Source organism: Nuphar pumila, chromosome 9 (assembly GCF_984573655.1).
Source record: "Nuphar pumila chromosome 9, dmNupPumi1.hap1.1, whole genome shotgun sequence".
NCBI classification, from domain to species: Eukaryota; Viridiplantae; Streptophyta; class Magnoliopsida; order Nymphaeales; family Nymphaeaceae; genus Nuphar; species Nuphar pumila.
The window spans coordinates 114,236,080-114,252,388 of record NC_143257.1 but is presented as its reverse complement, the minus strand read 5'-3'; the positions used below and the strand labels follow the sequence as shown (position 1 = coordinate 114,252,388).

At 36.7% G+C, this 16,309-nt stretch overlaps 1 protein-coding gene across 2 annotated transcripts in view; it reads right to left on the bottom strand.

The window, feature by feature from the left end:
• Nucleotides 1–1,442: 1,442 nt before the first annotated feature.
• LOC149828941 (ZIP metal ion transporter family) overlaps nucleotides 1,443–16,309 on the bottom strand; it is a 38,419-nt gene continuing 23,552 nt past the window's right edge. For both annotated transcript variants that reach the window (XM_090017009.1, XM_090017010.1), the window contains exons 8-12: nucleotides 13,934–13,974; nucleotides 12,987–13,054; nucleotides 2,856–2,912; nucleotides 2,646–2,763; nucleotides 1,443–1,646 (exon numbers count right to left, since the gene is read on the bottom strand). In XM_090017009.1, the coding sequence (XP_089873135.1) occupies nucleotides 1,601–1,646; nucleotides 2,646–2,763; nucleotides 2,856–2,912; nucleotides 12,987–13,054; nucleotides 13,934–13,974 (330 nt within the window). In that variant the 3' untranslated portion in view covers nucleotides 1,443–1,600. The remainder of the gene's footprint in view (nucleotides 1,647–2,645; nucleotides 2,764–2,855; nucleotides 2,913–12,986; nucleotides 13,055–13,933; nucleotides 13,975–16,309) is intronic.

Below are 16,309 nucleotides of genomic sequence, written 5' to 3'. Positions count from 1 at the left end.
TTTCACAGACTTTTCATAATTTCGCAATACATCGTGCAATACTCTTTCAAAATTTTGCAAATTATGGACTTTCGCAACACTTGAAGGTATTTTCGCAACACGATGTGTGATACTCATCGCAATTTCGCAATTTTGGACTTTCGCATGTATTTCAGAATTTCACAATACTTCATATGATACTCATTCATAATTTCATACGGTACGGACTTCTGCAATTGTGAAACGGATGTTTGCAACGTGCCTTGTGATACTCGTCCGTAATTTCACAATTTTTTTAGAATTTTGCAATCGTTTTTGAAATATCGCAACCTCATATGTGATTTTGTTGACGTGTTTCATGGGTGTATTATTTTAATGGCATGGTGCGCAAAAAATTGAAAATTCTCATCTATGAAAGGTAAAAGCATCCATAAAAAATGGAAACTTGCTGTATTGTCCATTCGATGGATTTGATAAATTGTGAGGTATTTTTGAAAATGCATCATTTTTGCTGCATAGTAGTCATTTTCCATTAATATAAGGATTAGGTATTCAAGGGAGAGAATTTTTCACATAAACAAATCCCCATTTTGCTCAATTGGAAAAAGACCCCAAGCTTCAGGATGATTTCTCTTCTTGTTTTTTTTGTCAAATGCAATAATTCTGTCATTTAGGGCTTTCTCACTTGGGATGAAACATTCCCATGGGAAAGATGTAGTGAGGCCTGCTCATTAATAAATGTAAAAACAGTTTTCCTATCAAAACAGTGTCACATGTCGCCACGTGGGGAAGCACTTTCTCTCATTGGTGTCCCCTTTCATGGTGGAAAAGTGATAGGGATGCAGATGGGTCGGATCCGGAACAGCTAAATAGATGGGGAGTCAGATCCGGAACAGCCAAAAAAATGCAAAACCGCCATCCTGGATCCAACCCATTTGCATCCCTTAAAAGTGCCTTTCTGCGGCTGGGTGTGTAACACACGCCTCCTTAAGGACTCACTATTTTTCAAGGAGCTTATAGTCCTCCAAAAATATCAGGAAACTCCTTGCAATTCTCAAAAATCAACTGCCCGAATGTATCATTCTAATAAAAAACTTAGGACCTTGCCAGGCCTTGATCAAGCTTTAAAACATGGATCCAAAGTGGGACAGATCCAGCTGGACATAAGCAGATCCCCACCAGGTCCAACCGGATCGGATCAGCGTCTTGGCTCACATCCGACCAAAAAAGGTTAAAAGTTCTCATTTTTTTTTTCTATTTGTGTGTGTGTGTGTGCAGGCACATGTAAAGCACTAATTGAACACAGATCTGAATTCATCGAACTTGCAAGTTCAGGTGGTGTCCTTTACCTGGCCTGGACCCAACAAGACCAGGATCCATCCAAATTCGTCTCGCCGGATCCACCACTAGAAATGTGGGAGTGTTAAGGGCCAGACCTGGTCTAGACAACCTTATGCAAACACTGTTTAGTAATACAGACTTTATTGATATTGAATATTGGTAAACAAAAGAGTTCTTGGCCTTAACTGTGCATGAGAGACATTTGCTAAAGCTAAAAGTATGCAAAGAATTAACATGAGCTGAAGCCAAAGTTTTGCCACAAGTCAGGAAGCTTTGCTTGCTACAAGCTCGTCTCCTTAGGCACGCTGATCTCCAAGAAGTATAGGCTGTTCATTATCAAAATAAAGTGAAAACAAGTGAGCGCAGCAGTGAACTTTTCCACAAGCATAAGAATCCAATTTTAATTACTTCACGGAATAAGAACAAACAAACCGATTTAAGCAAATAAAAGCCCCTGTTTAACAGGTTGATGATGGACAATAGAATATTAGTGCAAACTTGCAACACGGATAGGAATTGGGATGGGTTGGAGCGGCATTTGAATCGTCTAGTAGCTTGGTTGTGAGCATTGACAAAGTGCAGGTTTACACACAAATAGGCAACCACAAGCACTTGGCAACAAAATTCAATTTAGTCAAATAAACCAAATTGTCAAGACGAATAAGATAGTTGGACTGAATAGAGCAGCACTATCTTAAAGTGAACTAAACTATCAAGCCAAATAAGATAGTTGGACTGGGTAGAGTTGCAGTATTCTCCAGCTTCACTACCAAAAGAGAGGAAAAAGAAAAGAACCAAATTGTGTGTCCTAGCTCATGAACAATCTATACAAGTCTTCCCAAGCTCTGAGACAAGATTAAGCCAAACCTAAGATCATCCAAACCCATAGAACACTTGCTCCATTCACCTCGGTCCATAGAAAACATGAACAAATCTGCCATGCCAATGCAGCTCCCAGCTCAGGCTTGGTCTGCATTGAATGGTTTTGGCTGGACGCTGAGCAGGTTCACTTGGGTTGGATCAAAGGAAACAGCATTTTCAACATCAAATGTTGTCTTACAAGACATAAATGACAACTCAAACACAGTTGAGTAATACCAACTTGAGCACCCTGATCCATGTAATATCTTAGTTTTATAGAAAGCTTGACTTGAATCCAAGTGCATGTGCCAACTCCAAACTTGACTGGTGTCAGGTCAAGTTGCATAAGTACCGGATCAGGTGACCATATCTTACAATAGATACAGCATCAAGATGCATGAAGTACTTCAACTACTGCACAAGAAGAAAAAACTAGTGTGGATAGCCCCACTAATATGAAATACCTGGCAGACATGGCAGCCATTCCTAGGAAAACAGCCTTAACAGCTTGTTTCTGACCTGCATAATCAAATGCCAGGGGAAGCATCTCATGCAAGGTAAGAAAAGCCATCACTCCCCCGACTGCCAAGAAACAAACACAGCATGTATTCATTAGTATCAACCTTCAATAAAAGGCATCTCATTGTCAACCTCAATGGAGTAACATCAAATACCTGATCCAAGTAACCCCTCCAAAATTTCTGGTGACAGGCTGCTTGGGAACAGATAAGCTGCAAAATATCCATAATTAAAATAAGTGATTCTGTAAGCAAAAAGACAGGCTGCTTGGGAATAGATAAGCTGCAAAATATCCATAAACAAAATGAATCTGTAAGCATAGACTCAAAAGAAGACAAAAACCATGCAGAAAACTGTAAGGATCCAGAACATATAAACATATATCACCTTAGATCATTTCTAAGCTTTGTGAAAAAGGGAGAGCAACACTAAGTTCCCTAAAATTTTAATCTGAAACATATCACTGAAAGATCTTTTCAATATATGCAGAGTTTCAGAACATATTTTCTGCACATTTTAGAATATGTAGAATGCTGTAAGCTGGTTGCCTAAAAACCAAAAGGGACCATCAACTGAATATGCATGGCACCCCTGAAGAAAAGGATGAAATGTTGGAAGGATCCAGATCCAAAAGAAAAAGGTGATTCCTTCATGTAGCCCGAAGCAACAGTGAAGGTTCCCTGGTCATGGGCATGGATAGATAAGGACACAACAAAACAAGGGGTAGCAAATGATGTTCAAAAAACAGTTTCTTTGCATAACAAGAAGCACAATAAGTTTATAATTTATGATAAAATGCATGTACTTAAAGAATGCAAAATGAATCATTGATGGCATCTAAAAACACAAAACCATCTTTTTATGATAAAATGCATGCACTTATAGAATGCAAAATTAAAAAATGATGACATTCAAACCACAAAACCATCTAGTTGCATAAATTTATATATTAATCCCAATAAAGCATGTTAAAAGAAAATTTATGATAGTCAACACAAAAACTAAAACATCTACTTATGCCCTAAAATAGGTCATTTCTATTTTTCATTAAAAAAGAAAAAAAATGTCCCTTGAAGTTTTCTCAAGTATTGGCATTAGTCTCAAAAAACCACAGAGAAAAAGAAAAATGTTTCAAGGATAAGAAACTTTAAAAGTTTACTTTTCTATTTCATGTACTGCAACAGCATGATGATCTTATCGAGATAAATTCAGTTTAAAGGACAATTCAAAATCTTAAAAGAATTTCTCTTCCGATTTTTTTTAAAAAGAACCATGTTCTTTTTCAAAAATATTGCAAGATTTTTGTGATATGTGATGGAGCCTTCCGCAGCTAAAAGTATTTTCAGCTCTAAAAGGATGAGAAATATGCAAACTGGCACCAATTAATATATCTGGGGTTAGATCTCCACTGTGGTAGTTGAATAGTTGTGGCAACCTAAATTACTAGAAAACCGAGGTGAAAAAAGTCCAAAACATAGGTGATAAACAAGCCCAAACAGGTGGTCAAATGGCTTGGGTCCTGTGTAGCCGACAAGGATATGATCACAGATTTGCATCTGTTTATATGGGACCAAACACTTAATCTAGTAAATAATTTTTTTTAAACTCCTTACTGAAAGTATTTGACAGAGGAATTAGCAAACCAAAGAATTTTGCCTACAAAGGATGGGAAATACCCAAAATGCCATTTCTAGTATTATCCATGTATCAGCTTAGTAGATATGGGAACCACGTTGATTCACTAGTCTAAGCAGATCAAATAGCTTAGGGTTCACTGAATGTGACATCTATGTTAATATGTACATGTATGTATGTATATGTATATATATATATATATATATATATATTGTGTGTATAGGTATTTATACATTTAAATATGTATAAATCATAGTCACCTATATCATTCAAGGTAATTTCTTGGTGAGGGTTTTTCTCGGAGATATTTTCAAAAGGTGAAAAATCTAAGGAAAATCTTGGAAACTTAAAAATTTTTAAAAATGTAAATATTAGTAAGAAAGAATAGGTTTTCTATTATTATTCTTACAAAAATATAAAGAAACAAGTTTTAAGAGTATTTAAATTACAAAAAGAAACAAAAATGGGAAAATTAACTGAAAATATATAAAAATAAGTTTTTTTAATTGCAAAAATATTGTGATATTATCGTGATATTATCACAATATTTTTGTTTTAGTGATATTGTGATAAGAAAGGTGTTTCTCTCAAGTACATTAGTATAATTAAAGATATGTACGAAGGAGTAGTAACCAATGTCGACACTTGTGGAGGGGTGACAACCAATTTTCCTATAACGGTTGGGTTACATCAAGGATCTGCATTAAGCCCTTTCCTATTTGCTATAGTGATGGATGAGCTTACGAGATCAATTCAATAAAATGTGTCGTGGTGTATATTGTTTGCTGATGATATTGTTTTGATTGATGAGTCTAGAGTTGGGGTTAATGCTAAGTTAGAATTATGGAGACAGACATTGGAAGCAAGAGGTTTTAGGTTGAGTAAGAGTAAGACAGAATATATAGAATGTCGGTTTAGTAAGCAACGAAGTAGTGATAGGAGTGTAGTGAAGCTTGGTGAGCAAGAAATACCGGTGGATGACTGTTTCAAATATTTGGGATCTATTATTCAAAAGTATGGAGAAATTGATGGAGATGTAAATTATAGGATAAAGGTTGGGTGGATGAAATGGAAAAGTGCAACTGGAGTGTTGTGCGATCGTAGAATGCCATTGCGGTTGAAGGGAAAGTTTTATAGGACGACAATTAGGCCTGTTTTACTATATGGTACGGAATGTTGGGCTGCCAAGAGATATCATATTCAAAAAATGAGTGTAGCTGAGATGCGTATGCTTAAATGGATGTGTGAAAATACAATAAAAGATAAGATTCGAAACAAGGAGATACGTAAGAAGGTAGGCGTTGCATCCATTGAAAATAAGATGAGAGAGAATCGTTTACGGTGGTTTGGACATATTCGGCAAAGGCCTAATGATGCTCCAGTTAGAAGGATGGAGAAATGAAAAATATATTAGTTAAAAGAGGTCGGGGTAGGCCTAAGAAGACTTGGATGGAGATGATAGGAAAGGATATGAATGCTTTGAACCTCACCGAGAGCATGGCATTGGATAGAAATTATTGGAGGAGAAGGATTCATGTGGAATGTTAATATATATATATATATATATATATATATATATATATATATATATATATATATATATATATATATATATATATCATATACTTATATATATATATACATCCGTATATATATAAGTATATGTATACATATATGTATATATATACATATTCTATTCTATTGAAATACCCGATAGGGGTATTCTTGTAATTCAGTCAATGTACTTTTTTATTTTTATTTTTTATCTTTTTTCTTTTTCCCTTTTACTTTTTCCTTTTTTTGTTTTTTATTTTCTTTCTTTAGGATGACCACAAGGGGGGGCCCTCTTGTAGTCGTTGGGGCCCCAACGGTCAGATTTCTGACCATTGGAGCTCCCAACGACTACAAGGGAGCCCCCTTGTAGTCTCTTCTTTAGTGCCTCCCTCCTCTATAAATAGAGGAGGTGTTCTCCTTCTTATGTATGGGTTTTATACCCCTCTCTTCCTTTCTTCAATAATATCCAACTTATGACTTTAAGTCATTTCCATATTTGAGAGTTTTTGTGTGTGCACATTCGGTGTTTGTGTTCTTGGCTCTAGTGGTCACTCTTGAAGAGTGACACTTGCTCTATTGGTGCTTCCGCCTCTTTTCATTACATGGTATCAGAGCTCGGTTGGTGATTGGCCTTTTCTTTGGAACGTGTGACTCATTTTTTGAAGAAAGGAAGGACTTGTTGGTGCCGATGGAACGTGACTCTAAAGTGGAGCTTTCTTTTAAGCTAAATGGGTTCAACTATCTCATGTGGGCCTCCGCTATGGAAAATCATCTTAGAGGTAAGAAACTTTGGGGTTTTGTTATGGGAACTACTCCCGAACCCTCTCTTGTTCTCCCCAAGATCGAAAATGAAGTTGAAAAGGCTTTAGATGGCGATGAGCGCATCAAAGCTATTAATGATCATCAATCCAAAATTGAGGATTGGGAAAGTAACCATGCCAAAATCTTGGCATGGTTTATGAACAATGTTGACCTTAAAAATTGTGCTAATATAGCCAAATTTAGAAGGGCCAATGAGGCTTGGTTTTTCCTTAAGGGTATGTATACCCAAAAGGATCTTGCTCGACAATTTTTTTGTCAAGAAAAAATCCGTTCCACCAAACAAATGGACATGAGTGTCCGGGACTATTTTAGCTCTTTAACTCCCCTTTGGGATGAACTTGCTCTTCTTGAGCCTAAGTGGGTGGCTCCGGAAGATATTGAATTAAGGAGGGAACAAATTGAAAAAGAACATTTCTTTCAATTTCTTCATGGTCTTCGCTCGGAGTTTGAACAAGTAAGGGCATCTCTTCTCCATAGAAGCAAAGCCTTACCTATTGAAGATGCCCTCGCCGAGATATGTCAAGAAGAAACTCGACTTGGCTTAAGCATCAAGAGTGATGAAGTTTTGGCCGTTACTAGGCTCGGATCAAATGTTAAAGCGTATAGACCTCCCCATTTTAACAAAAATAATAATGGGCCTAGAAGGGGAATAATATGCCATTATTGTAATGAACCGGGTCACATTAGACCGGCTTGTCCAAAACTCAAAGGAAAGGTTGCCGCGGTTGGGGAAACTTCTCCGAAGAAGGAAGAAAGTACCAAAGAAGGAGATATCAAAGAAACTCTAAATCACATCTCCGAAGTTCTCCAACATCTTCTCAAGACTTCTCCTTCAACATCCGGGGCCGCCATTGCCTACTCTTCATCTCCTCCAGGTATGTGGATACTAGACTCCAGTGCTTCTTTTCATATGACATCTCATAAAAATTCTCTTTCAAATATTTTTTCCGAACCTATATCTTCTTGTGTGTCAACGGCCGATGGTACATCACTAAAAATTGAAAGTATTGGATCACTTGATTTTAAAAAAAAATTTGTTCCTAAAGTAAGAATCATTCCTAAAATAAATTTAAATCTTTTTTCCGTATCTCAAATCACCGATCATGGATGCCAAGTCTCTTTCTCACCTAAGGATTGCACCGTGCAGGATCTCCAGTCAAGGAAGCTGATTGGGCAAGGCCATAGAAGGGGTGACCTCTACTTTATGGATTTTTTTACTCTTCCATCTAAGTCATCGTGCAATCTTGTAAAAGACAAAAGTATTGGAATATGGCATGAGAGACTTGGCCATCCAAATTTTGTAAAAATGTCTCTTTTTCCGTTTTTGAACAATACTTGTAAAGACAATCACATGACTTGTAAAGATTGCATTTTTGGAAAATCTAAAGCTATTCCATTTCCACAAAGAAGTTACTTTACCACTCGGCCATTTGAACTTATTTATTCCGATGTGTGGGGACCTTCCCCTATTTTGTCTAAAGGAGGTTTTTCGTATTATGTGGTATTTATTGATGATTTTACTCGATTCACGTGGATTTACTTCCTAAGTCGCAAATCCGAAGTTTTCTCCTTCTTTAAAGAATTTCATGCAATGGTCAAAAACCAATTTTTGGGAAATCTATCTATTCTTAGATCCGATTCGGGAGGCGAATATATGTCCAATGATTTTCAAAACTATTTGAAAGAAAATGGAATTTTCCACCAACGTTCTTGCCCCAACACTCCGCAACAAAATGGACTTGCGGAAAGAAAGCATAGGCACATAATAGAGACTACAAGAACGTTATTAATCTCAAGAAACATTCCAAAATCCTTTTGGGCCGAAGCGGTTCTAACCTCTACATATCTTATTAATAGAACTCCTTCGTCCTCTTTGAAAAATCTCTCTCCATTTGAAAAACTTTACAATATGTCTCCCGATTATAAAAGACTAAGAATTTTTGGATGTAAATGTTTTGTTTTAACTCACAAGAATGATAAACTTTCTCCTAGGGCTATTGAATGTATTTTTTTAGGATATGGCGAAAAACAAAAAGGGTATCGATGTTTTGACATACTTAAAAACAAGCTTTATATCTCTAAAGATGTCACATTCCTTGAAGAGGAAAGTGGTTTTTCGCACCAACCGAATGAAAATATTGATTATTCATTCTTATTTGACTTATTGCCTAAAGAAAACATCATAGATGATCATATTGATCCTAATGAATCCCTTAGTGAAGATCTTGTTGAACATCCAAGCGATGATCAAAACTTAGAAGAAAATGTTTCAAGACAAATTCAAGTCTACTCTAGAAGGAATGAAAGGAATCCTCCTTGTGCCCTTGAAAAATTTTCCCAAAATGAGTCCATCGAAGAGACCTCTCAAAGAAGATCAAATCGAATTTCCAAAATACCAAATAGATTTGTTTCTTATGATTCTTTTTCGCCTAACTTTCGAGCATGCCTACTTGCTCTTCACTCTTTTCATGAACCATCTCATTACAATGATGCTAAGCAATATGCTCATTGGAATGAAGCTATGCAACTTGAACTTAATGCTCTTAAAAGGGCACAAACTTGGGAAATCATTGATCCTCCCAATGGCAAGAAACCCATTGGATATAGATGGGTTTTTAAAGTAAAAACTAAGAGTGATGGTTCATTGGAAAGATATAAGGCTAGGTTGGTAGCCAAGGGATATGCCCAAGAGTATGGGGTAGATTATGATGAAACCTTTGCCCCCGTTGCTCGAATGACTAGTGTTCGATCCCTTATTGCTATAGCCGCAGTTAAAAAGTGGTCAATCTTTCAACTTGATGTCAAAAATGCCTTTTTGAATGGTAATTTAAATGAAGAAGTATATATGGAACTGCCTCCAGGTATGGATTTAAATGGAAAAATTTTGAAATTAAAAAAGGCTTTATATGGTCTTAAGCAAGCACCTAAAGCTTGGTATGATAGGTTTAGTAACGTATTAATAAATTTAGGATTTTCTTCTTGTTATACTGACACTGCTCTTTTTGTTAAAAGGACAGGTGACTCCATTATTATGCTTCTGTTGTATGTTGATGATATGATCATTACTGGGAATGACAAAAAGGGAGTAAATGATGTAAAGTCCATGTTAAAAGAAACTTTTGATATGTCTGACCTTGGTTATTTGAGATATTTTTTAGGGATTGAAGTGGCTTATTCCCCACGAGGATACATCTTATCTCAGATGAAATTAGCTGCAGAAATTTGTGCCAAATCAGGAATATCTGATGAAAAGAAAGTTGAGACTCCCGAAGTCATTAATGCAAAACTGAGACTTGAAGATGGTGTTCTTCTTGAGGATCCAACCCCCTACCGTCAATTAATCGGATCTCTCACCTATCTATCCATCACGCGTCCAGACATAGCTCATGCGGTTCATGCAGTAAGCCAGTTTCAGCATGCACCTACTTCGGTTCATATGGCAGCCGTATTGAGAATTGTCAGATATATCAAAAATACTATATCAAAGGGACTCTTCTTATCCTCTTCCTCCTCTCTTGACTTAACTGTTTTTACTGATGCTGACTGGGGAGGAAATCCCAATGATCGTATCTCAATAACGGATCTTTGTATTTTTTTAGGTGAATCCCTCATTTCGTGGAGATGCAAGAAGCAGCAGAAGGTTTCACTGTCATCCACTGAAGCTGAATATCGGGCCATGGCAATGACAACTATGGAAATCGTATGGCTCAAAAGTCTCCTTGCTGACATGGGCGTCCCCATTTCCACTCCCACCAAGCTCTGCTGTGACAACAAAAGTGCGATTTACATTGCTAGTAATCACACCTTTCATGAGCGGACCAAGCATATTGAAATGGACTGCCATTATGTTCGGGACGAATACCTCAGAGGGACTATCTCATTACCATATGTTACTTCAGAGCATCAACTAGCTGACTTCTTCACCAAGGCGCTCCCAACTCCACGATTCATGTTTCTCCTTAGCAAACTTTCGGTCTTCTCCCCGTAAAGTTTGAGGGGCGTGTTAAAATATATATATATATATTTATTTATTTATTTATTTATATATATATACATATACTTATATATATATATACATCCGTATATATATAAGTATATGTATACATATATGTATATATATACATATTCTATTCTATTGAAATACCCGATAGGGGTATTCTTGTAATTCAGTCAATGTACTTTTTTATTTTTATTTTTTATCTTTTTTCTTTTTCCCTTTTACTTTTTCCTTTTTTTGTTTTTTATTTTCTTTCTTTAGGATGACCACAAGGGGGCCCACTCTTGTAGTCGTTGGGGCCCCAACGGTCAGATTTCTGACCGTTGGAGCTCCCAACGACTACAAGGGAGCCCCCTTGTAGTCTCTTCTTTAGTGCCTCCCTCCTCTATAAATAGAGGAGGTGTTCTCCTTCTTATGTATGGGTTTTATACCCCTCTCTTCCTTTCTTCAATAATATCCAACTTATGACTTTAAGCCATTTCCATATTTGAGAGTTTTTGTGTGTGCACATTCGGTGTTTGTGTTCTTGGCTCTAGTGGTCACTCTTGAAGAGTGACACTTGCTCTATTGGTGCTTCCGCCTCTTTTCATTACAGTGGAAGACCCACAATGATTTTCTTTTTTGGTTCATATCGCCGACCCCAATTGTTTTGGGATGAAGGTGTAGTTGTAGTTGTTGTTGTTGTTGTTGTTGTTGTTGTTGTTGTTGTTGTTGTTGTTGTTGTTGTTGTTGTTGTTGTTGTTGTTGTTGTTGTTGTTGTTGTTGTTGATATTTTAAAAATTATTGGCTACCTTAAAATATCGGTATTTCTCGTGACATTTTCAAAATATCGCCGATATTGATGACAATGATATAAATACATATATATATCTATGTATATAATATGTTTACATATTTAAGGGTAGTATTTTTGTATATAGGTAAAACTCTTTTTTGTATTTTTTATTTTTATTTTTCTGTTTTTAATTTGTATTTTGCTGGTTTGGACAGTTGGTTGACTAGCCGTTAGAGCTAGTCTAATGGCTAGTCAATATAGCCATTAGACTAGTCTACAGGCGCTCTTGTATATATTGAATGGGATCTCCCCATTCCTCATTAATGCATTTTTTGTTCATTTTATGAGTGATTAATAAACAATATTTTTTATTTTGTGAGTGTTCTCTTGCCCTTAGTGGCTTGTGCTATTGACCTTATTGGCTTGTGTTTATGTCCTTAGTGGCTTTGTGTGTGAATCTTTCCTACTTCATTACAATCTAGTGCATACATATGCAGGAGACCCGTTCATGTTGATGAAAACTATTTCAAAACATATGGCATGAAGGATAATTATCCACACAAAAGATTATTTTATTAAGTGAACATATCTTGTTACTGTAAGATACATGCATAACAAGGTGTATAATATGACCTAAATAAGGTCCATCTACAGATGCAGCATATCTTGAGGTGTCCTATCAGCCGGTCATCCAATTCACATTCCACACCAAATGTAACAAAATGCATAAAACATTTGTATGCACACACCTCATTCTTGTAGGTTTAGATCCATCTAGATTATGTAGAATATCTTGTCTTGTCCTACAGCTAGCCGTCCAATTAACTTTCCATATCAAGATGTAACAACAGCATTGATGTGGGCTAGTTGCAAATAAAATCTTTCTTACCCGAAAAAAGATGAGGCTGACCCATATATTACCCTCTTAGACACCAAAGCCCTCTGTCATAGCAGACCTTTCTGTAGGTTAGCCTCCCTAGGCTACTAAAAGTATATAGGTTTTTCCACAATGATAAAGCTCCAGACCATCATTTTCAGTCTTCGGATATGTAGAGCTTGAAAATAACTTCAAAAAAAATCACTCATTACCCAAAGCAGACATCTGAATGTTGATATGTCCCTATGGGGTTTCCACAGCCTTTGGCCAAGCTGATGGCCACCAAGTGTCCAGTTAATGCACAGAATAGAATGTAGCAAAGCCAAGTCAAACTCAAGTTTCATCATATAATAAGCAGTCTCTTTCATCCACTATTTTCTGAACAGCTAACAGATATTTACAATCCAATGATGTTGATATATGGTGCATAGCCACATTGATGAACTGTAAAGCAAGATGGATATATGTCATGTCCAAAAATGTATTAGGCTTGTGGTGAGCACCAATATATCAGCAAAGGAAAATACCAAAATGAGACATAGTTACAGAGAAAGAAACTTCCTCTACATCAGAAGGATTTTCATAGACAAATAAAACAACTAAGATCTGCATAATCATCCACATACCTACAAGGATCACCCCTAGAGGCTCAGCGAGACCAGAAAGTGCTGCTAATTTGAATGCCTGCCACTTGCTGTGCTATGATGGCAGCACCAATAAAGAAGCAATCGTTAGATGCCTCAACACCCAGAAAGAATGAAGTGTTTACTGACCAAGAAATGCTATGCATTAAATATGGAACTGCTACTCAGGCATATTCCTGGCCTTTGAATTGACCATATAATTAGGAATCATTGTATATTGAAGAAACTGTGGTATTATCCCCCACAACATTACTGCTAGCTACCTGGGGCTATAAAATATTTACTGTTAAATTGAAAATAGTTGAAGAGGTTATCCGTCATCTATGCTAATACAATGTCTGGTCCCATTCTGTGATCTTCTCAACCAACTGATCAACTGGACAGTTCTTGGCTGATGGACGGGACAAAATTATATTTTCTTAGCATGTCACTCAAATGGTCATGTGTTTTGCCTCATGAAGCAAACAACTGTCATTTTGGCAAAAGAACTAAAATCAACAAATCAAGCCCACTAAAGTAGGTTTCTTTGATCAGGGCATAACTGAATTAGGTTTCTTCAAAAAAGCTCCACTACTGTTTGAACATCTCAAGTGAAAAACAATTTAAATCCAGAATACTACATAAACTTACAGAGCTAGTTATCCAAAAAAAAATTGCACCAATGCCGAGAAGAAAGGCTTCTAAAAAGAAACGTGCAGTCATTTGCGAGATTCATAAACCTGGGTATTTATGCTGATTCATGAAACCTTTGATTTTTCACAAAGTTTTATATTAAGCCCACTAAAGTAGTATTCCTTAGAAAACTAACATTAAAAGTTAAGTTAATTAATTTCAATATATTTATCTGGTTAGAAGGCACTTTTATTCAATATGTAACAAATTGGACCACTCCTCCGAAATGACCCATTAGTTGACACCAGAGAAGTTACCTTTCCGTAGCAAAATAAATAGGAAGTGCAACAGCAACACCCTGCAGAAAGAATATATAAATTGCTATATGTGAAAGAATAAAAGAATATTTTTTCTACATATGTATATTATAGATTGAACAGGCAGGTAATATTTAATCAAGTGTGTGCTAAAAGTTTATAGCCATTGAGAATAAGTCAAAGACATCGAAGGGACCAATCAATTTTAAAAATCACAGGCATTGAAATTTTATGCATCAGCATGTATCCTGTTAGAGTTGATGAGAATACTAGCTAATTTTTCAAGGGTATTTTGGCTCATAGTTTTAGCACAGCATTTTTCAGGGTTATTTTGGATTAGCCAACCTGCCTGTTGACATGCCAGAACCATCAAGCCTGGCCAATCAATTTGACCAGATGGCCTGATCCGTGGGATAGGCCAACAGACCTAATTGGGCTGCACTGAGCTGGGCAGCCTGTGATCCGCAAGCCACCCGACCTGTTGTCAACCACTACTCAAAGGGCTCAAAATAAGTGAACTGAATCTTGTTCCTTTGGACTAATTAACTGTCTACTCAAGCTAAGTTAGAAGATACCCAAAATCTTTTACTAATCAAGATGAAGAAGGTCCCCACATGCCATTTTTATAAGTTTGCAACAAATAGCTACCACCAAATCTAAACATGACTCATGGTTGAGACTTAACATATGCAAGAAAATATCGAAAGATAGCAAACAACTCAAAATAGCTATGCACAGAAAATCAATGCATATCAGGAACTCATGTCAATGCAATTCAAGTACTAATGTGTCCATCCCCCTTTGAAAATGTAATTTTAATTATTGACAGAACATAACAATTGGATAAAGAATTGTTGATTTTGTTTCAAGATTGGAAACCTTTTCAGGCAAGTACTATTGTTACAAAGAAACGACCTATAAGGCACAGTTGCAACTCAGAGACAATGCAATAAAATATGTGAGAAGTTGATGCACAATCATTCATTTTTACACTTTAAACCAGTGTCGGTACGATATGATACACACTCGTATCGTGCTACGAGTGTGTATCATACTCGTATCGGGTGTATCGTACGATACGCTCCTGTATCATGTCATATCGTACGACACAAGTGTGGCGCACTTAAAAAAGACCCAAAATTATTTTTTAAGTTTTGGGTTTTAAAGGCCGCTTGAGGGCCGACTTCTCACTTTGTGTAGAGGTTGTTAGAAGGAAACTCATATACCCTAAGAGCTATGAGATCGATTTGGGGGCCGATTTCTACTCAAGTAAGAGGGCTTTTGCGATTTTCTAAAGAGTGCATTTCCACCCATTTTTTCCACTCAAGGAAGTGGGTTAAGGTGAAAAATCTTTATTCTTTGCTTCTTATTGAGTGTTATTGGGAGAATATGGCATCGGAAGATTAAAAATAAAATGCAACTATTGCCAAAATACTTTTTTGGGTGGTATCTCTTGGGTGAAGCATCATTTAGCCGGGACACATCATAATGTTGCCTCTTTCAAGTCAAGGCAATTGTCAAATGCCGCGAAATGACAATGTCAGCAATTACTTGATGGTCTGATAAAAAAAAAGACAAGAAAGAGAGATGAATGAGGTAGAAATGGGGTATGTGGACCCTGGGAGGATGTGTATGACGAAGATAAGCTCCTTACTTCTGATCCTACAGCCCCTAGCATAGGATCAGAAGTAGGCAGTTATGCAGCGAAGGGGAAAAGTGTTGTTGGTGCTGATGTTATTGTTGAACTAGAAGAATTTAAAGAAATTCAAAGAAGAATTTTGCAAAAATGCAAAGAAGGACTTTCAACCATTGTTCCAAATTCTGAAGATGATGATGATGACCCACTTGCCAAAAAATAACATAAAATAAAGAGATCATCGCGCGGCAATTGGATGCAACACTGAGAAAATATTGTCTTAATATTTAGCAAATAGGCTCTAGAAGATAGTTTAGTTTTAGGATTTTTATAGTTTAGAACTTTATAGATGAAGATTGGCATATAAGACGTTGGTTCAATGCAAAGTTGTCAGTCGGGGAAGCGGGAGTGGGAAGCGATGCGGGAAGCGGAAGCGGAAAGCGGACTTCCAAAATTTTAGGAAGCGGAAAGTGATGGACGACTTAGAAGCGAACCAGAAATCGTTTCAGAAGCGAACAGGAAGTGAGGGAGAAGCTAAAAAAAATAAAAAAGTAAGAAAAATAAAAAAAAACACAAAAAAATAAGAGAAAGGAAGGGGGATGCGCGCTTCCCCTAAATTGGGAAGCATGCTTCCCCGCACGTTTTGGAAGTGCCATGTTTCGCACTTCCGAAACGCACTTCCCTATATAGTATGGCGCTTCTGGTAACCCTGGTTCAATGTAATGTTTTTAGTTATCATG